The sequence below is a fragment of the Catharus ustulatus genome, chromosome 13 (assembly GCF_009819885.2).
Source record: "Catharus ustulatus isolate bCatUst1 chromosome 13, bCatUst1.pri.v2, whole genome shotgun sequence".
Lineage (NCBI taxonomy): Eukaryota > Metazoa > Chordata > Aves > Passeriformes > Turdidae > Catharus > Catharus ustulatus.
In genome coordinates, this window is record NC_046233.1 from 18,885,572 (window position 1) to 18,907,381 (window position 21,810).

The following is a 21,810-nucleotide window of genomic DNA, read 5'->3' on the forward strand; positions in this document are numbered from 1 at the left end:
ATAGTTAGTTTTGGTTGAGGATTTTTTTGTTGACTTTTTTGGGGGGTGGGGGATTGAAGGGGTTTTCTTAAAGGTTTTTAGGTTTTCTGGTTTTGGGGGTTTTTTGTTGTTTTTTTGTTTTTTTGGTTTTTTGGGTTTTTTTTTGGTTGGCTGGTTGGTTTGGTTTGGTTTGGTTTATTGGGGGGTTATTTTTTGGCTTTTTTTGTTTATTTGTTTCCTGTGGTGGTTTTTGGTGGTTTTTTGATTTTTTTTGTTTTATTTTGGGTCTTTTGGGTTTTGCTGTTATTGTTATTGTTTTGGTTTCAGGTTTTGGTTTTCCGTTTCTTTGCTGTGGGGTCTTTGGGGTTTTTTATTAGTTTTTATTTTGTTTGGGATTTTTTTGGGGTTTTGTTGTTGGTTTGGTTTGGTTTTTGCTTGTTTCTTTGCTGGGGGACTTGGGGGGATTTTGGGAGGGCTTGTTTTGTTTTAGGTTTTTGGGGTTTTGTTTTTTGGTTGTTTGCTGTGGTATTTTGGGGATTGGGGGTTTTTCGTTTGGTTGATTTGGGGTTTTGGGCTTTTTGTTTGGCTTTTTGTTTGTTTGGGGGTTTTTATTTATTGGGTTTTGGGGGAGTTGTTTGGTTTTTTGGGCTTTGTTGTTGTTATTGTTGTTTTAGCTTGGTTTCTTCATTTATTTGGGTTTTTGGGTTTTATTGCTTTCCACATTCCCAGGAGGTTCAGAGCCATTTTGGAGTGTGGAGCTCTGCTTTGAGCCCTGCCCTGAAGTTTATCCTAACTCCTAGCTTCCAGTTGCACTTAAAAGACCATAAAGTATCAGAGCAGAACTAAAGCACCCAGCCCTGCAGATCCCTCTGTTTGGGGCTGAGTTTTGAGAGGATTTCATGGGGTTTGTAGCTGACTCTGAGCTCCCCACAAAAGGCTGGAAAGCAGCCAGGGCTGGTTAAAGCCTCTGTGCTCTCCGTGAGAGGTGAAGGCAACAAAGCCCACAGGCTTTTGGATTTCTGCTTTTTACCTCAACAGAAAACATTTAAATGATGAGGAGTTACGTTTTTCCCTTTATTTTCACCTCATGAGGTGCTGGTTCAGAAGTGCACATGTGATTTCCACTAATATCTTTGAAAAGTTACATCCAAGAGGAAAAAAAACCCAGTGGGTTTCTTTTCATATACAACAGGAATGGAAACTGGAAATTCAGTTTTGTTTTTACCCACCCTAACTGACTTTTTTGGAATTTCTTTTTAGGTGCATTCCTGATTCCCTATTTCCTTACTTTAATTTTTGCTGGAGTGCCACTGTTCCTTTTGGAGTGTTCCCTTGGTCAGTACACATCTATAGGAGGCCTTGGAGTGTGGAAGCTTGCTCCAATGTTCAAAGGTACAGTGTGGATTCCAATTATTTCTCATTTGTTTCCAAATTGCAGAAGTTTCACAGAGTGCCAGGGCAAGAATGTTTCTTGGTGCCTTTCATTTATATTTAAACCATGATTTTTTTCTAGAGAAAACACTGCTTTTCTGAGGTGTAACTGATGATTTTGAAACATGCTGGGCTATATTTTTTGTTCTCCATTAAAAATAGTAAGATTTAGGCATTAGAATCACTACAAACTTATTTTTGTTCTTCAAAAATTCTTGGGGCTTTTTGTAGAAATGCATAAAAACTGTCAAAAAATAACATATCCAGCAGTAGTTGTCTGAGCAGGTTTGGAAGGGTTCACAGCAATTTGGTAAACTTTGGTGAATTTTTCTGAGCTCACAGAGATTGGTATCACCTGGGTTTTTTAATTGAAATTCAGAAGCCAGACACTTTTGGCAATTTCCTGCTATTTTCCTCAAGACAAACTCACTCCACTCTTTGACTTTGAGTTTGAGGTTTGATTGCCAGAATCCCAGGGTTTTTAATTCTGCACAGACCCACAAACCTCTCAAATGATGCTTTTCTCCCTCCTAATCCCAAATCCTCTGACACTTCTGAGCTCCTGAGCTGAGTTCTGGCCCAGAAGAGCTGCACATGGTGTTACAAATTACCTCACACAGTAGGGCTGGCAATTAGCACAGGGTGAGTTGAGAGTTTGTTGAGATTGAATTTGGGTCTGGGAGGTTTCGCACTGGGAAAACGCTGAGACATGAAATTGTTTCTCACAGAGAAGTATTTTTGCTCCAGTTGCTGCTGTAGGTAGGGGTTGGTGCAACCTTGCTTTGCATTATCCAGATTCTTGTGAGCACTTCCTCCTGCTCAGGGTGATGGAACAGCTGTCCTGAACGGTTTAGATCACCCCTGGAGTGTCCATGTGGAGCAGAAGAGATCCTCGTGGTGGAACCCTGACATTTCCTCAGTCAGGCTGTGCTGAGCACCAGGCACTCTGCTCGATGTCCTAAGTGCTTGGAACTCACTCTCACTGTGTGTGCATCTGGGGGGCTGCTGTTCCAGAGAAGGAGCTGATTGAACTCTTTTTCCTGGGACTAAAACATGCCAAGGAACTCTCAGCAGCAGCAGGTGGGACTGCACCACAGGGAGAGCTGAACAGGCAGTGAACTCATGGGCGGCTGAGCCATCACCCAAATAATGACCTTTGTGGGATGGCACTTCTGCAATTCTCACTTCTGTAGCATTTCCCAAGTGCTGCCTGCCCCATGTGATGTGTTTGCCCTGAACTGCAGCTCTTCTCTTGTTTTATTTCTCTTTGTTTTCCTTACAGGTGTGGGGCTGGCTGCTGCAGTCCTGTCCTTTTGGCTAAATATTTACTACATTGTGATTATTTCGTGGGCCATATACTACCTGTATAATTCCTTTACCACTGTAAGTGTGTGTCAGAGGGGATGGGAAATTGTTTCCTGGATGTAAAGCCAAGTAAAATATGGATACATCACTAATCTGCCTCAGTGAAGATGTGTGAGATTAACATAGCACACACAGAAAACTGGGCATAATCCATTCTTACTGGGGAAAAAAACCCATATTTTGTAAAAATCCCTTTTAATTTTTTTTCATCTCCACAAGAAGGAACACTGAGCTTACAGACCAGTCACTCCCCCAAGAAAAATTCTAGTGTACAACTAACTGTTTTATTTCTCCAGTAGCAGCCACACAAACATGAGTTCTTTGGGAAATAGTATCATTACAATGTGATTTAGTGATGGAGGGGTTTATTAAAGAAACCTCCATGGAATGGAAGGTCTGATTTGATTAGCCCTGAACTTCCATTCATTGCTGTTATTTTTGCTTTGTTTTCTTTCCTGTTTACTTTATTTTTAGCTGCCTTTTTTTCCCCCTCAAGGGTGATTCATCAGCTGAGTAAGTCTTGTCTGATTTGTGGGGTTTGGCCATCTGAGGAAGCATTCTTACATAAGTTGTATATAATTAATGCATCATTGTTCAATTGTCTCTTCTATAAATTTTGCTCATGATTGCTTGTTCTTGGCTTTAAAGAATTTTGCCTTGATCAAATTTGCATTAATTACTGTCTGGGAGTGACATGACCATTTCTGCTTTGTTGTCCTCAGAATTGTTATTGATGGGAAAGGTCAGGCAGAGTCTGGAAGTGTTTCTTGTGGCCCATGTTCAATGAATATTGACTTCTAATTCCCTTGAAGCCTCTTATCCCTGTGTATAAAGCACGTGGTGCCCTGATACAACAGTTCTGTGAGAGGATTTTCCAACAATTGCCATCAGAAGAATCTATAAATTGTATGTAAATGAGGCTCATTCTAATGGACACCATGAGGAACAGGTTCTGCTCCTCAGAACTTCTGAAAGATGGGATGGACACGTGCAGAACATGCACGTAGCAAATACACATTTTAGCTTTTTCTAGTTACCCCCTGACCTGAGGGGAAAATGCAAATCCCTGATCGATAACTACGCCAATTTTATTATCTCTTGTGCAACAAGAGGTACCAGGACCTCCAGGAGGTCCTTTCTGCTGCCTCAATATACTCTCATGGTGAGTGTACTGAATGCAGAGTGATTGGGCTGCTAGGTTTAAGAAAAAAAGGGAGATTTCCACACCTGCCTCCCACAACTGATAGGAATCTAAATAACTTTCACCCCGGGGAGATCAATGTCTGCAGAGCTCCAGGTGCTTTAGTTCTGCACTCAGCTGTCAGTTCTAGCAGAGAAAGAGACACTTGAGGTAATTCTTGTTTAGAAAGTGTTTGACTGGAGGTTGTTGGTTCTCTTCCTCCACCAGACCCTTCCTTGGAAACACTGTGAGAACCCCTGGAACACCGAGCGCTGCTTCTCCAACTACACCTTAGCCAACACCACCAACATGACAAGTGCCGTGGTGGAGTTCTGGGAGTAAGCTCATCATCTTCCTCCCTTCTTCCCTGCATGTCCCAGGACCTCCTTGCTATCCTCCCTATTTCATCCTCTCAATTCCTTGCCAAAGGCCCAAATGTTCTGTTGGCTCGTTCCAGACGCAACATGCACCAAATGACCGATGGCTTGGAAAAGCCCGGGCAAATCCGATGGCCACTGGCAATCACCCTGGCAATCGCCTGGATTCTGGTGTATTTTTGTATCTGGAAGGGGGTAGGCTGGACTGGAAAGGTAAGATTTAAAAGTACTGTAAATACCTTTCAATTAAAAATGCCCGTTTTGCTCAAATATTCTGAAATTTCTTGAGGTAAGACGCGCTGGGAGCAGTTTGGCTATCAGAGCTCTGTGAAGTATTTAATTTGTGTTTTCTTGGATTGATACAGCCCCATGTTTTAGAGAGTTGGCTCCTCTGTAGCTAGGTCAGACCAGAGCTGTGGATGCTTCACTTACAGGCCTTGTGGCTTGGCCAGGTATAAAATCAGCTAAAAATATTCCTGCTTGTTCCTAGGATGAATATTCCAGCTGGTTTGGATAGCAGTAGAGTGAGGGGGAAGTGGTTTGGTTTGAGCAAGAATTGTGCATTTATTGCACAGCTCTTGCTGGACCTGGGTGCGGAAGGAAGTGTTGGGAAGAGCTGCTCCCACCTCTCCTCATGTGAGTGAGAAAAGTTTGAGGTCCTTTCACAGAATTTCTGTGCTTCTTGGGGGCTGCCTGGGTGTGAGTGGAAATCAGGATTTACAAATTAAAGGATTTACTAGTCAGTTAAAGGAAATTATGTCATTGAGAGGCCTTTCTGAATGAAGGAGCAGCAACATCTGACATTGGCTCATGCCTCTCCCCAGTGGGAGAAATGCTAAGGAAATGAAAAGCCACAGCAATGGGGTCTGGTGTCAGCTGAAGGGCTGGGTTAGAAGAGCTCAGGTCTGGTGCAGAGCACTGGGATTTCTTCCCACTGAAGGAATGGATTGTTAGCTTCTGACGAGAGGTTATAACTCTGACCCACCTCAAACTGTGTTGAGCAGGGCTTAGCCAAGCTCAGAGCAAACCATTTTCTCTCTCCTGTCTCCAGTGCACAAAGAGGGAAAAAAGAGGGCTGAGTTTGACTTCAGAAAGGGCTTTTAATAGGACCTCTGAAAAGGCAAGAAAGCAGGAACCTGTAATATACAGGAGGAGAGAGTGGGAAAAAAACTCTCTCCATAAAACTGTGGTTTTACAAGCAGGATCCTGGTGCCATGATCCTCGTGCTTTCAGGATTTCCTTGTGTTAAATACCCCCCAAAAAAGTGTGAAAATATCCTAGTCCACTCTGTTCTCTGTGCTGAAAATTAGGCAACAGCCTCCTGCCTTTAGACCTGGAGTTCAGGGAATTTTGCTGTAGGCACTTCCCAAGCTTTTTCATTGAAAAATGCCTCAATTTTAAGAGCCTCAGTTGCTGCTAGAGTATTTACAGGGTGCAAATATTTTTGATCATCCTTCCTTGCACACTTACACTGTCTTGTTTCTTCACATCAGGTGGTATATTTCTCTGCAACTTATCCCTATGTTATGCTGCTTATCTTGTTCTTCCGTGGTGTAACACTGCCTGGAGCAAAGGAAGGCATTTTATTCTATATAACTCCCAACTTCAGTAAGCTTTCAGACTCTGAGGTAAATATTCCTCCCTAATAAACAAAAGTTTCACTCCTCACTGTTCCCCTTTCAGACATATGACCTGCTCCTCAAGTGCAGAAACAGATTTTTTTTAAAATTGTTTCCTGCAATCAGGTTTGGCTGGATGCTGCCACACAGATTTTCTTCTCCTACGGTTTGGGTCTTGGTTCACTGATTGCCCTTGGAAGTTACAACCCTTTCCACAATAATGTTTACAGGTAAGCAGATGATTGCACATATTGCAGTAGCACTTGCCTGTCTCAGCTGGAGCTGAGTTCTGTCTCTGTGTACAGATAATTGAAATAAAGTTTAGCATTGAATATTAACTGCTCTATCTGGCTGGGGATGAGATGTGAAACTGCATTTACACCAATGGGAGAGACTTCCTCAGCATGAAATGGAGCCCAAACTGTGAAATCCTAAATCATGAAATCTTTCCTCAGGAACAAAAAAACAAACAAACCAAGAAAGATGAACCTTTGCATTCCCAGCTGCTTAAAGCCCCTTCCCTTTGTTTCAGGGACTCCATCATAGTGTGCTGCATAAACTCATGCACGAGCATGTTTGCTGGCTTTGTCATCTTCTCCATTGTGGGATTCATGGCCAATGTCACAAAGAGGCCAATTGCAGATGTTGCAGCATCAGGTACCTGATCTCTTTTCCTCTAAGCTGTGCATCAATTATTTTTTGCTTGTAGGATGCTCGTGTGACTGCTCAAAATCCCTCCTCACAGCTCCTCAGCTCCCTGTCCTTCACTCTCCCGATGGCAGAAGGAAAAGTCCTGTCCCAGCCCACTCCAGGCAGAGCAGGAGGAATGCTGCCCATTATGGGGTGTTTTTTAAGCTAATATTTTCCATTTCATTTGGGTTTTAATTCCTTTTCCCATTTCTTGAGGTTAAGCCCTTTGAGGCAGATCCATTTCTCACCTGTTCTCACCTACACCTATTTCAGTGGCTCTGTACCATCAAAGACATTTTATTCAGGGCAGGGAGATGTCCATGGGAGGATTCTGTTATTCCTTGCAGTTTCTTGTCTGTCTTCCAGCTGAAAAAGCTTAAAGCAGCAGAGCAGATGGCTGCCCTAACCCAGCTGGTGCACCAGATACTCACTTAGCAGTTCTGGCCACAGGGAGGGATCTCATAGCTCAAAGCTTGGTTGGAACTCACTGGTGGACAAAATCTGGATGACTGTGTTAGCAGACACAGCTCACTGCAATATCTCCTCAGTTAGAAAAGGAGAGAATTCAAGCCCTAAAAATATTCTTCAATAAATTACACATACAAAGAGATTAGGTGAAAAAGATGATGGCAGGCACTGTTATTAAAAGCTGCTCTGGAAAGGCAGTGGTGTGTGAAATAAGCTTTTTGGATTTATGTCTTTGATACGGATAGACTTGTATGAAGGCTACACCTGCAAACACAACAATATTTTTACATCATATTAAGTACATCTGATAACAGACCTCTGAGAGATGCCCATGACCACTAATTGCAAAGGATATTTAAAAATTTGACCTTTTAATTAAGGCTTCTATTTTTCTTAGCAAGCTGGGAGGCTGGTGCCAGATTTTACCACCATGAGGGGTTGTTTTGCCATCTTTTATACAGTCTTATAAAACAAAGAGTATTATTAAAAGCTGTAGCTGCATTTCTGTGGAATGCAAAAAAGAGTAAAATTAACATTTTTATCTGAAGTTTATCTTGCTTTTGGCACTGCTATTTGGAATGCTTTCTGAACTGCTTTCCAATTATGTCTGCTCTTGGTAGGAATTAATTGCTTCAAACTCCTCATTAGGTTTTGACAATCCAGGTGTTGATGCCACCCTTGCTCCACTGGTTTGGGAGCTGTGAGCAAGCACTTGTCACTGACAGACTTTTAATGGAAACTGAAAAATCAGAGACACTCCTTAGATGAAGCACATGAGCTTTATCTCTGTGTTTATTAAATTTGCCAGTTTTCCCTATGACCCTGAGGTCCAGCTATGCCCTAAGAACAAAAAAACTCCTTTTAAACAGGAAATTATATTCTCCTTCCAACCCTCTGCCCCCCATCAGCAGTTAGCAAGAAGAAAAATGAAAAACTTTGGCTGTCCACAGCTACAGAGTTTATTAAGATGTGTATTTGAGGGAGTGAATGGAATGGGACGGTGAATGGGAGTGCTGGGAATGCTGGAAAGTGTCTTCTCCATTTCTGAGCTGTCTGTGTTTCTCTTGTGAGCGGTGCAAAGCAGGAGGGTGCAGCTGTCAAAGCCTGCTCGAGGGGACAGAGCTGAGCAGGGCTGAAGATGTAACCTAGCCCAGGATAACACTGCTGCCCTGGCTGTGCAGGGGCTGTCTCAGGAGCAGCTTCTGAACTGCATTCAGTGTGCTGGTTGGTTGGCTCTGGGGGTTTTGGGGGTGGTTTTCTTTTGGTTTTGGCTGGTTCATTTGGGAGCCAGGTCCTCACAGCGCCCTGGTGGTCAGGAGCACTGAAGAGCTGAGATCCCTGCTCAGGGGCTGTGTCCAGAGCCACCCCACAGCTCACAGGAGCAGAACCAGCCCTGCCCTCCCCACTGATGCTCTGTCTCCTGTTTGTCCCCCAGGCCCTGGACTGGCATTCCTGGCTTACCCAGAGGCAGTGACACAGTTGCCCATCTCCCCTTTGTGGGCAATACTCTTCTTCTCCATGCTGCTCATGCTCGGCATTGACAGCCAGGTAAAACAGATGAAAATGCACATGAAAATGGGGTGAAAACAAAGGAAAATACACATTTGCTGCCACAGGGGCTCTCCCTGTGCTCTCCACTGCCAGCTGGAAGCGGGGCAGGACAGTCCCTGGAATAATCAGATAAAGAGCAGGAGGCACTGAGGAAAGACTGAGTAAAAAACTGATGCTTAAACACTTTAGCTCTTTCACGAAGCATATGAAAAACGAGCAGAAAATTTATTCTGCAGGCAAAAAGCAGCTTACCTTTGAAATATCCTCTGTTAAATCACAATATTAAAAATACCTGAGCGATGTTCAGCTGTGTAGGAAACACTGGGATATTGTTTTACAAGATTTAGATGCCACAGGTATTTCTGAAAGGCAGCTCCAGAACTCACCACTGCAGCAAAAAGGCACAGCACAGGTTCCATTTTTATATCTGGAGTTAATTCATGGGCAGTGTGATCACTGCTGAGGACATTTTGTGTTATGATGTGTTCTGGAATTCTCTTCCCAAGGAAAAGGATCACAAATGTTTGGTTCAGGCTTTACCTAAGCTCTGGGTGGTATCTGACAACTGGAAATGAATGAGGAGCCTCAAGCCTGGGGTTTTGCAAATCCAAGATATTCTCTGTCTAGATTAAACTATTACATAATTAAGACATGGAATCATTAGACATGTTGACTGTGAAATAAATAAAAAAGCACACAGCACAAGGGGAAACCCTTTAGAAATAACTATGTCCAACAAAACCTTTTGTTAATCAGTGCTAATTTTAATAGAATAACCCCAGTGGCAGCATTTAGGAGAGCACCCTGCTTATTTTACAAGCAATACTTGGAGGACTTGGTCAGGGCTGCTGAACTGTTGGATCATTTTTATGACAGCAGTCCTAGGCAGATGTGTAAATTCACTTGCAATCAGCTGCAGTTGGCAAACCAGCATTCCCAGTTCCTAGCACAGCCCTCCCAGCACGTAGAGGAATATGGGATTTACTGCCTTAGCACTGGACCAGGCTTGCAGGAGAGAAAATCCATCATTTGCTATAAATCCAAGCTGCCTGTGAACACAAAAAGACCAAGAGGGCATTTTATCCTGGCAGATGAAAGAAAGTTGAAAATGTGCACTTTCTATTTCTTTGTTTTTCAGTGAGCTTCAGGCTTGACATTAAAACTCATTGCTCAGTCTGGGGGGAAACTGCTGTGAAATTAATTGGGTCAAAAATATTCTTGAAAGCACTTGTCTCCAGGCAACTAACAGCTGAGGAAGGTGGTCTAATATTATTAAAAAGAATATATATCTACAGGCTGTCATGCTTTCTGCATTTTCTGTCTGTCACTGAAACGTTTCATACACTGTAATTTACAGGGGCTGTAACCATTGGTTGAATTCTACTTGCTCTGCTGAAAATTAATAAAACTTTACTTACCTCCTGGTTTTCACAATTTCAGCCAGCATAATGATAACATTTATCTCAATATATACACACAGAAGGATTCTGGAATGTGCCCATGATTTCCATTTGAAGGACACGGCCTCAACAAAAATGTTTTCTGGGGATACAAATGATAGAATATTTGATTTATTACATATGAGAAACATATGAGAATCTTATGAGAATCTTTAAGCTTCTGCATGAAGCACCAATCTGGTTAGACTTCGTGTGTTGGTAAGTGAGTAAATCACATAAAAAGAATTTTATTTGGTAGGATTGAGGGATGAAAACCCTCAACTGTAGGTTTATCATCTTTATTACAAAAAAAAAGAGCAGTTCCTGTTCAGAGAGCAAAAGCAACAGCTCAGGGATTAGAATTTTGAGTGTTCCTCGAGCTGGAAATCTTCTGCACAGATCTCTTCAGACAGAAACAAGGATATTCAGGAGCAGAGCTTCCACTGCAGTCAAGTGAATTTTCCCTTCTCGTTGGACGGCTGCAGCCTCAGGCCAGCCAAGGGTCCAAGCCCAAAGTGCTGCCCCAGAGGCCATGCCCTGGCAGGGCTCTGCACTGTGTTCTGTGCCCTTCCCTTGCAGTTCTGCACCGTGGAAGGGTTCATCACTGCCCTGGTGGACGAGTTCCCCAAGCTGCTGCGCAACCGCCGCGAGCTCTTCATCGCCGTGGTGTGCATCGTGTCCTACGTCATAGGGCTGTCCAACATCACTCAGGTACTGCCTGGGGGACCTGGGGGACCCTGGGCACCTGGGTCTGCCACCACCAGCATCATTCTCCCTTCCCCAGTGCAGCCAGGAATCACTGAGCTGCCAGGGATTGGCGCTACCCAGGATTTTGGCAGCTTCAGAGTAGAGCACCCTGTGCTCCCTGCGATGCTTTGGGAGTTCAGCTTTGATATTTTTATTTATATTTTATTTATTTGTATTAGGATTGTTTATTTTATATTAGGATTTTAGCTTATTATTTTAGCTTATTATTAGCTCTTATATTTTACATGTATTTGCAATCCTGCAGTTCTTCAGTGCAGAACTCCAAACTCCACACCCAGTGTCAGCTGCTGCTCTCCCATTCTGGGCACACACAACAATTCCTCTGCAGCCTGGGAATCAAGGACACCTCACTGCCTCAGGGCCCAGAGATGGAAACAAAAGTGAATTGGGGGAGCAAACTTGGGGTCATCCCCACACTCTTACAGCCCAAAAAATGGCAGCTGAAGATGCTGACGTCACAAACTATTTGAGGGAAATGATTAATGATTCAATTAGGATTAAAAGAGCAAAAAGCAAAATTAAACTTTTCCATTTAAATGGCAGCAATCCTAATTTTGTCAGGATTGACCTCAAGCCCTAAAAGAATTTAACCTGTTTAATTTACAGTGATAGGCCCCTAACCTATCCACCACTTAGTTTGTACCTTACCTTCTGAAGCAGGAGGTGTTGCTCTATTTTTAATACTTTCTTTTCTGTTTTAGGGTGGAATCTATGTGTTTAAGCTTTTTGACTACTACTCTGCCAGTGGAATGAGTCTCCTGTTCCTTGTATTCTTTGAGTGCATCTCGATATCCTGGTGCTATGGTAAACAACCTGTTTGGATTTTTTCCCTAACTTTACACACCCCAAGGATAATTCACCCTCTGATCTGTGGTTGAGTGTGCACGTGCTGGGGGTGGAACTAAAAGTGGCCTTGGTTTCTGTGGAAATAATTCCAAGTTGGCTTGTGGAAGGTGCTGCTGCCTTTTAAACACCTTACCTAGAGGCCTGGGAGCTGTGGAGTGTTTCAGGAATATTCACAAGGTGATATTTCCTCTCTTTTCCTGTCCCACTCCTTTGGGAAGCCTGGATCTTCAGAGGTGTTGGGCACATATTGCCCTGGGGCTCTTGGGATTTGTAATATTCGGTTTTTCCAGAAATTCTCTCGCTCCAGGGTCCTGCAGTGAGCCAGGCTCCTTGGTCAGTTAGGGAATAATTACCTTGAAGTATCCTGAGGCTTGGACTGGCAGACTCTGCCTCTAAGGATGGATGGATCTGTGGGATATTGTCACCTCAGAGCTGTGCCAGCTCCTCTGAGGAGCTTCCATCCTCACCTGGGCACTCCAGCTGCTCCAGAGCTGGAGAACTGGAGCCTTCCAGCTGGACTGTGGTGGGACTGAGAGGTGGAACAGCATTTGACAGGGGAGAGGCACTGCTGGTGAACCCAGCAAATGGAAAAATACACCAAAATTATCCCAGAAATCGCAGAATATTCTGAGCTGGGAGGGACCCAGCAAGGAGCTGAAGTGGATGGTCCATAAAGGGCTTGAACACACCTTGGAATTACCAGCTCCAGGCTCTGCCCATGAAGAAACCAAAGCCATAAATATGTGACAGAGCCAGCTTTGGGAAGCTGGTGCAGAGCAGCAGCAGCAGGAGGGTCTCAGATCCTGTGTGGTGCCCGTGCATGGTGTGCACTGGAATGAAGCTGGTTTAGGCTGGGATGGGTTGGGGGTTTTTATAATTGTAAAACAGGCCCTAAATTTCTGATTCTAATATGACCTAGAGTTGAAATCAATCCAGGGTGTTTCTTGCACCTGACCTTCCCACGTACAACTGCCTCATTTTGCATGGAATGAGTTTGCTGGTCTCTATTTAATAAATTATGATGTGGAAGAGTGAGAACAGGTGATTTTTGGTGCTTTTGACTTGCACTTTTTTTATCTCCTATCCAGACAGAGGAAAAGTCTGGAGATCTTTGTAGAGCTTCCAAATACAATTGTAATTTATGACAATGTCTCTCCAAACCCCTGAGCTTCCAGTCAGCTCCATTACCTGCTATGTTTCTGTGCTGTTTCTTATCTCCATATCCAGGTGTTAACAGATTTTATGACAACATCCAAGAGATGGTGGGATACAGACCCTGCATCTGGTGGAAGCTCTGCTGGTCCTTTTTCACTCCTATCATTGTGGCAGTAAGGAACAAACTTTTATTCTCTGTTTGAAAGGACGTAAATGAGTGACCTGGGTGCTGCAGCCTTGTCATTCCCACCCCCACAGGTTCATATTAGTCCTGCCCTCACTCCTTTTTTAAGATTTGAGCAATTCCATTGAAGGCAATAAGCAAAAAGCTTATTTGTCATTAGAGGAAGCTTGTGCCCCAAAGAGAAAGCTAGATTTTTATTAGGCCTCTGGAAATGCTCAAGAGGTTGATTGGCAGAGTTAGAAAACTGTAAGGAACAACTTGACAACTTTTTTTTTTTTTGTACTATTACAAAATAGAATTTAGCAATCTAAAATCTAAATTTTCCAAATACACAAAAATACCAACATTCTGTAAACTGAGTTCCTCCATAGGTGCTTCTTGTGACAGAGCAGGGTTCCAAACTTGTGTTCTTCCCTCATGGGATTCTGTGGCATATATTAATCATTTCATACTACATTGCTGTTGGTTTTCTGGCAAACCCTGTAAGCAATCTGTACTGGAAACCACAGGACAGCCTTTTCCTCATTCTAAAATTTACCCAGTTAATTCCATTCAGTACTTTGTGAAGTAATAAGCAAAGAAATGTAAATTCACAGCACATACACTGAGCCCAGATGTAATGTAACAAACTAATCCAGCAGCCACTGTTACACATGGGCCAGAATTTAAGCAGAGAAAAGCAAATGAGGAGCACTAAAGAGACACAGAAATGTGTTCACTTTGGGGGTTCCTTGAGTCATCCCTCCCCAGATCAAGCAGATTTCATTTTTGTAGAAACAAGCATTCAGAAGGGTGTAAGAAATACATTTTATTTTAGTGGAAGGAGGAAGGAGGAAGATGCCCAGCATTGTACAACTGGCCAGATTTGTCCAGAACTCAGCAGAATGTGCTGCCCAGCCCAGCTCAGAGCAGGGATAAAAATCTGCCTCTGCATCTGCTCTGGGAATCTGTCCTGACAAGGGCTCAGCCTGGGGTCAGAAGGAGCCTCCCTCTCTCCTGGTTCACTTTAGCAGGTTTTCCTGGCTGGTTCAGACATTTGAGCCAGACATGGGAGTTTTCCCTGGGGCTAGCCCATGGAATTCCATGTCTGCAGGGCATCACTGGAGAGCATCCCAAGAGCACCGTGGCTGCTGCTCAGTGGCACCACAGGTATTCCCAGGATCCCTGCTTTCCCCTGCTGCCCCTGTGCAGGTTATCCCAGGGATTCACTGCAACCAGAGCACACCTGGATCACCTGAGGTGCAGGTTTATATGGGAAAATACAGCATTAATGGGAAACATTCGCCTTGGGAAGCACAAAAACTCTTGGAGGCAGAACACTGTGGGAATCTCACCCCAAACCCTCCCTTCTGCTTTTGCAGGGAGTGTTCCTCTTCAGTGCTGTGCAGATGACCCCCCTGACCATGGGGAGCTACGTGTTCCCAAAATGGGGCCAGGGGGTCGGCTGGTTCATGGCCCTGTCCTCTATGGTGCTGATACCCGGCTACATGGCATACATGTTCCTAACCCTGAAAGGCTCCCTAAAACAGGTAAGTCTGCCTGGCCCCACCCCCTGGCACCCCTGCAACCAGATTGCTGGGCACTTCTTTTCTGACATCTATTTCCCTCCTCAGTTATTTTGCTTTGAGCTAAGAAAATCTTAACAGCGCCGACCAAAAGACATGAGAGTGTCTGAGCCATGAGCTGCTGAACAATTCCCCACCTTCCACAGGGTCCTTGCTCTGCTCTGGCAGCTGCAGACACTTGGCATTGCAGCTCCTCACACCTAGAAAAGAGAGGAGCAGTTTGCAAAATACGGAAATTTGTCCTGATTAAGGCGAGACACGGGTCAAGGCGGGGGAGCTCTGGGGAGCTGGGATCAAAACCAGGACTAATCCCCACAGCTAACCAGGACTAACCCCACAGCTCTGCTCTGCAGGGTCTGCTCAGGGACTCTGCTCTGCATCTCCCTGGTGGCCCCCAAGGCTTCAGCTGCTGCATTTCACCTGCTCCACAGTCACACCTGCCCTGCTCTGCTGAGCCGGGAGGGAGGGCACGAAGTGTCTTGGGAGCTCTTCCCTTCAGCCTTCATTTGGGGGATTTGTGTTTCATGGAGAACATTAGGGGCTTTTTTTCTCGTTGTTCTCAGCCTCTTCCTGATTGCTCATCCTGGTTTTTAAAAGGAGCTAACACTTCTCACAGAAGAGAGTCGGGGTTTTTTTCAGTCAGTTTCTATTTCAGTCGGTTCTGAGGTCCTCAAAGATGTGCTGCTAAAGGAGTGGGAAATATTTCCCACCTTATTGCCCCACACACTGTTCAGACACCACCTACAATCAGCACACCTCATTTTTTTAATCCAGGTGGATCCTCAGTTTTCCCTCTCCAGCTCCTCCTGTACATCACAGCCAGTTCTCCAGCCCAAGTACTGAAACACTCTGTGATTGTGGGAACCAAAGACTGTCAAAAGGGATTTGTCAGAACTTCTGGAATATTCTAAAATCAGCTGACAGAGCCATCTTTGCAAAGGGCTGGATGATCTTAATCAGAATTGACGAGTGATGTCTCATGAAATACTCAGATCTTGATCCAAATATTTGTCTTCAGCAAATTTTGAAGGACTCAGTGAGGCTTCAAAGAAGTCTGCAAAAAATTTACTCACTCACTGGGGTTTTGTTGTTTTTTTTTTTTTTTTTTTTTGGTTGGGTTTTTTGGGGTTTTTTGGGTTTTTTTTTTTTTCCCCCCCCTGCTTACTGTTCTTAGCTCTTACATTTTGAATAGATTTCCCTTGGTCTTATGGAAACTTTTAGGTGCAAAAGGAGAACTGTTGCCCTAAAGTACAGCAGGCTGTGGGAGACCATGGTAAAAGTTCCTCATCTCAGCTTGTTGTGCATTAGGGTCTCATTTTTGAAAGCATTGACAAGTGATTATTAAGTGATTATTAAGTGATTATTAAGTGATAGGAGGAGCTGCACCAGTGAGAGGCTTGAGGAGCAAACTGGGATTTCTTTTGGGATAAAAATGTGAGCTGGGCAAAGAGGCTGAAGGACCAGAGAGGACAAAAGGATGAGGAAAGACAGAATAGGAATAAAACACTCTGAAATACAAATGAGTTCCACGTGTTTTATCCTGGAGGAGTCTCAGTTCTGCTGGGGAGATGCCCACCTCTGGTGCCCACCTCTGGTGCCCATCACTGTGCCCACTGCAGCCCCTGGGCTCACAGCAGAGCCTCTCCTCATTCCTTTTCCCCAGGGAAGCTCCTTGCTGGCATCCAGCATCTGGCACGGGGTTTTTCAGCTCCTCCTGGCATGTTCAGGACAGAGCTGGAATTCTGGAATTCTGTTTAGTGGAAGAGGCTCACTGCTGGTCCCTGGGAAGACAGGCAGTTGTAAAGAATTGTCTTTAAACATTAAAAAAAAAAAAAAGTAAGGTTGGAAAGAGTTTTTGGCTGCCTCACATTTATTGTTGTCCTTTGAACAGCGCATCCAAGTGATGATTCAGCCCAGTGAAGACATCACCCACCCTGAGAACGGGCCAGACCAGGCCCAACAGAGCAACTCTGCCAACAAAGAAGCCTACATCTAATCTCCTCTGCTGTTCAAGAACCGCTCCTCCTCCAGAAAAACAAAAAATATGGTTGAATATGACCACAAATTCACATCTGAGAATATAATTACCTACCTCTAGTGGCAAAAAAAAAAAAAATACACATTAAAAAAAAAAGGAAAAAAAAGAAAAAAAGCAACAAGGTCATCTCCACTCCGAGGGAATCGCCATGGGTTCGATCCAGCCGTCGCGAGCTCAGATGTTTGACAGTGTTTTTGTGTTCTCCAGCAATCCACAGACTGTTAATGTTTTTATCCTTTCACAATGATAGTTGCATACCTTGGAATTTGTAAATTGATGTGCCAGGACCTTTTTAATCTACCTTTTAGCACGACTATTTGAAGTTTTGTGCTGCTGATTTTTAGTAGTTGATCTCTATTTCTTACCACTGAATCCCAAGACTGTTATTTCTGACTTTGCAGGAGTAAAATTAAGTTTGGAGTTGTTTTGTACAAAAAGAACGGAGTATTTTGTAAACAAGTGATTTCCAGTGCAAAAGTCTGCCCTTAAAATTTGTTCCAGCTGAGGCCATTTGAGGGGGGAAGAGACTCTTCCTTCAGTTAAGAGCAGGCACAGCCTTTATAAACATTCCTAGTGCAAAAATTGAGTTGTTTGTGGCAGAGCATCCCAGGCCAAACACACTGGCCGTGCTCAGCCTTTCAGGGTGACTTTCAAACAAGGTCATACACCTCTTTAAAAACACAAATCTTGCTTCTTATAAAAAGAAGATATCTTTGTGAAGCAAAGTTAGAGGCAGGAATACAACTTTTAACTTTTTTAGCAGAGAAATAGCCAAGAGCTCTTAAAGATTCCCAGGAGTAAAACACGAAGTATTTGCCATTCGAGCTCAGACTCCCTGAGCTTTTATCATGCTGTTATCACTCTACTATTGTTGCATTGCCACCAAAATAGAAACCAAAATACCGGCTCAAAGATCTCAAGAAGCTTCTTGTAAGTTCCAATTTAGGGCTCAATTGATCCTGCTACAGAACTTTCCCAGTTCCCGATGGTGAACCGCGCATGGCCAGCACTTTGAGAGCAGCGGGATTTCCATTTCCAGGGGCTGGCTGGTGCTGAGGGCACGAGGGAGAGCTCTGTGATCCCACAGCAGTCCCCTCTGGGCTCCATCCTGCCCTGGCCAGAGAGCCCGGCCAGCCCCTGGAAGTTTTCCCTGTGTGGGGAATGCAGGGAGCCCCGCTTGGCATTTCTCGTTTGGCAGCTATAAGACAGGCACGGAGGCTTTTCTTTTTTTTTTTTTTTTTTTTTTTTTTTTGGGAGGGTGATGTTTGATTGTAAATGACTGTGACAGAACTGTGCAATGAAAACATGCTTTTCAGCAAACTTTTTTGTGCACCGTACAATGTTAGATAGCACAATTTATGTAGAACTACTATGTGGAAAAAACAAAAAACATGTTACCTGTGAATGTTGGGTTTTTCGTTGTTCTCGTCTGAAGGTGACAAACATGTTCTTGCAATAAGGTATTATTCTCAGAATGTCAAGCACATTATGTAGAAATAATATATATATATAATACACATGTATTTCAAGCTACATCCTAAACTCTCAGAGTATGTTGGATAGGTTCTAAACTGTTTCATACCTAGGTCAAATGTAAAATACTACGAGATCTAAGCTCCATCCTAAACGGCCATAGCTGAGATGCAAATGTCCTGTAAGTCTTTGGGATTTAGAGGAACCCCCACATCCTACACAGACATCACACATGATACATCATACTTGTGAATTTCATTAGACTAAGGATAAAAACTCCAACTTTCTCTTTATTGTTTAATGTAACCGAGTCCCATGTTGTTCTAAGAAAAATGCAGTATTTAATGTTTGATTGTAAACAATTATGACAGATGTTTTACAGACCTGCTCTTTAGCAAAAAGCTGTACAAACGTTATCACATAGCACAAACTAGTGTTGTAGAACTACTGTGTGTAAACTGTGAATAGCTGTATCTTTTTTGTAGTACTTGCCCTGAAAAAGAAAGATTATTGTATGATCATATATGCTTTTTGCAATAAGGAAATATCCAACACCAAGCAAATCTATCTCTATATAAAAATATATATGTAATATATACATATTCAAAAATATATACAGAGCCTGTTTAAAAGAGTACAGTATTATTTAGTAAATTGCAACCTGTTCTATGGACCAAATGTAAAATATTTATAAATTAAGATGCATTTTAAATGTCTATAAACGGTGTCATAATTAAAGCACGATTGTTATGTAAGTTTCCAAGAGTTTAGAGGAAAAAGAATAAAGGTTATATTATACATTAAATTCAGAATTTTGCAGTCTTTCATTGGATAAACCCAATCTGTGCTATTTTCAAGTTCCAAATGTGTCATTTATATTAAAAATATCCTTTAAACACCAAAACGCTGTATGCCACTTGTGATGTGTATAATTAATCCATGCTATTCCTACAATGTAATTAGTCTGTGCATACATTATACAGGGAGCTGAAGAGGTGACAGTTAATAGCCCTTCCTGGCATCCTGCTGCTTTCATTCTGCTGTGGGAAGATGGCAGAGCGAGCTCTGGGAGAAGGAAAAAATGGATTTTGGAATGTTTTGGACGGTACTCAGGTGCACTTCTCCCGCTGCTGTGGGAGGTGAGCTGCAGCACCTCCCTGATTTTGGAGCCATCCCAATGCTGGACACTCCATGAGCACATGAACCTTGGCTCCAGAGCTCCGTGCTCCTGTCCCAGCTGCCCTGGCAGGGTGGGAAGATGCGGAGGAGATGCGGAGAAGTCACGGCGCAGCTGCAACGCCGCTCCTGGGCCCGGGATTTAATTATCTGCCTGCAAAATTGGAGCAGGACTTCATGCTGGGGAAGAGCCTGAGCGATTCAGAGGAGCTGATTAGAATGGAAAACGCTCCCAAGAGAGGCGTCTGGAACCACAGCTTCGAGTGCCAAGTGCTGACCTGCGGGAGGAGCACACGGCGAGGGCACGGCGGGAGGGGAGGGCCCAGAGTGTTCTGGAAAACGGGCAGCAGCAATTTTGGGAATAGAGAGGGAAATGAGAAAGGAAGAGGCTGAGGGCTGTCACTGCTGGCTGGGGGTGGTGGGAGGGCAGGGGGGCAGCAGGGGCTGAGGATCAGGAAGGTACTTGGAGGATATTGCGTTAGTGCTGTGATATTTCCATGTTCTCCTGGAGGAATTTGCTCTTGCCGTGCTGCAGAAATCCCAACAGCAATTCAACAAGAAAAATGCAAATAAGGTCACTTCTCCCCTACAGGACTGCAGGATGCCCTGGGAGAAATCCATGTCCTTGCTCGTCAGGAATATTAGTTCAGCTGCATGTGCTTTTATTCTAAAATAACACTGTGTTGCTTTTGGGGTTTTTTGTTTGTTTTAAGCCTGATTATTTCTGTTTTGTTCTGCTCAGGCCACAGTATCATTCCAATTAACTATCAGGAGTGCTCAGCCCCCACTGCTGGCTGGTTCTGGGGGCTGGAGCCCCAGGGCAGGGTGATCCCATGGCACAGGGCAGCAGCTCCTGCTGCCAGCATCCTCCATGGGCACTGCCCAGCAGGCACCAAGGAAGGGCTGCACTAAAGCCTTTGGACATCCACCTCTTGATGCCTTTCCCTCCAGGATGGCTCTGCTGGCAGGAAGAGGAGCCCATAAGACATTGTCCAGCACAGACAGACACCCACGGACAGACGCGGCAAGGGAGCGGCAACGCCAAATCCTCTGCCAGCAGCCTGAAGGGATCAGCTCGGAGCTGCAGCACTGCCAGCCCTGGCTCCTCTGCCAAAGCACCACAGTTACCCACTTGCACTGCTCAGGAAGGAGGGCACCAGCCTTTACACCCCAAAGGCTCCTTCTATCCCCCCTCGATCTTTGTTCCCAGCTTCTTACCCTGCTCAGGGTGTTTAAAATAAAGCCAGTAAAAATGAGGTGGGAGGAAGGGATTTACCCACATACAATTTTTTTCTGCAGTCTAAATTACTTCCTCTCTTCTTCCTGTGAAATTGAAAAACTAAAAAAAAAAAAAAAAAAAAAAAAACAAAACACCAAATTAAAAAAATGTTAAAGCATAAATGGGACAAAGTGAAAGAAAATATTTATCCCTCTACAAAGCTTGGTATTTTTAAGAAGCTCATCCAAGTATTGCCACTTCTCACTCTGCCTTTACAGTTTGAGGCCAGTCAATAATTGCATCACTCTTTCCTGCTGACAGTAGATGGAGAATGGGCAAATTTCCTGCTTTCACAGAAATCCAGGTAACTTTTACAGTTGCATTGTTGTGGTTTGTTCTTCCTTCTGACCACATGCTATACTGGAACTTTAATTCAGGATTTGTCATTATTTTTTTATATGATTTTTTGACATTATTTTTAAAATGTATGGATTGGTGGGAGAGAATTTTTAGTCTATCTAGGAGAGCCTGGAGAGATAGGACACAGGGAATGGCTTCACACTGACAGAGGGCAGGGTTAGGTGGGATATTGAGAAGGATTTCCAGCTCTGGCACAGGGTGCCTGGAGAAGCTGTGGCTCCCCCTGGATCCCTGGAAATGTCCAAGGCCAGACTGGGGCTTGGAGCACCCTGGGGTAGTGGAAAGTATCCCAGCCCATGGGACGATCTTTAAGGTCCTTTCCAACCCAAACCATCCTGTGATTCCACAATTCCATGATTTTGCAACTTCATATCTGATCACTTTCCCCCCAAGGTTCGTGAATGGTCTCACATTCAACTCAGTGGCAAATCCTGAGTGATTATTTTGGAATCTGAAGCAGGCTGAAATAATCCCGTGAGTTATTTGTGAGTCAGAAGTACATGCTGGTGCTAAATGTGTCCAGCAGTGCCTAAGAGAAGAGCAGGACAGATCAGGCATTGTCACCAGGACAAAAATTAATGTGTTTTGCCAGCAATGGTGCTTTAGTCAGGCTGCCAGATCTGCCTGCGGTGCCTTTGGGGATCAGCAGCTGAGAGGTGGCCACAAACAAAGCAACAGAGGGCAGAAAATAGCCAAAATGTGCATGTTCAATTGGAGTCCAGACTTTCCTCTGCACTTTGCCAAACTGGAAACCCACTTAGTGCTGGAAGGGGAATAAAACTGAGAGTCACTGCCTTATTCCCTCACATCATGCAGTCCCTGTTCCTTATAATTATTCTAAAGCAACCTGGGAACATCTAAAGAGGT

General features: G+C 43.9%; 1 protein-coding gene across 1 annotated transcript in view; it reads left to right on the top strand.

Moving 5' to 3' along the window:
- The window catches only part of SLC6A1 (solute carrier family 6 member 1), a 42,857-nt gene extending 23,924 nt beyond the window's left edge, over positions 1-18,933 (top strand). The window contains exons 3-15 of the mRNA XM_033071383.2: positions 1,240-1,371; positions 2,693-2,793; positions 4,184-4,293; positions 4,413-4,545; positions 5,826-5,960; positions 6,078-6,181; positions 6,484-6,608; positions 8,545-8,657; positions 10,679-10,810; positions 11,569-11,671; positions 12,941-13,041; positions 14,414-14,581; positions 16,509-18,933. Coding sequence (XP_032927274.1) covers positions 1,240-1,371; positions 2,693-2,793; positions 4,184-4,293; positions 4,413-4,545; positions 5,826-5,960; positions 6,078-6,181; positions 6,484-6,608; positions 8,545-8,657; positions 10,679-10,810; positions 11,569-11,671; positions 12,941-13,041; positions 14,414-14,581; positions 16,509-16,613 — 1,562 coding nt within the window. The 3' untranslated portion in view covers positions 16,614-18,933. The remainder of the gene's footprint in view (positions 1-1,239; positions 1,372-2,692; positions 2,794-4,183; positions 4,294-4,412; positions 4,546-5,825; positions 5,961-6,077; positions 6,182-6,483; positions 6,609-8,544; positions 8,658-10,678; positions 10,811-11,568; positions 11,672-12,940; positions 13,042-14,413; positions 14,582-16,508) is intronic.
- The last annotated feature ends 2,877 nt before the right edge of the window (positions 18,934-21,810 follow it).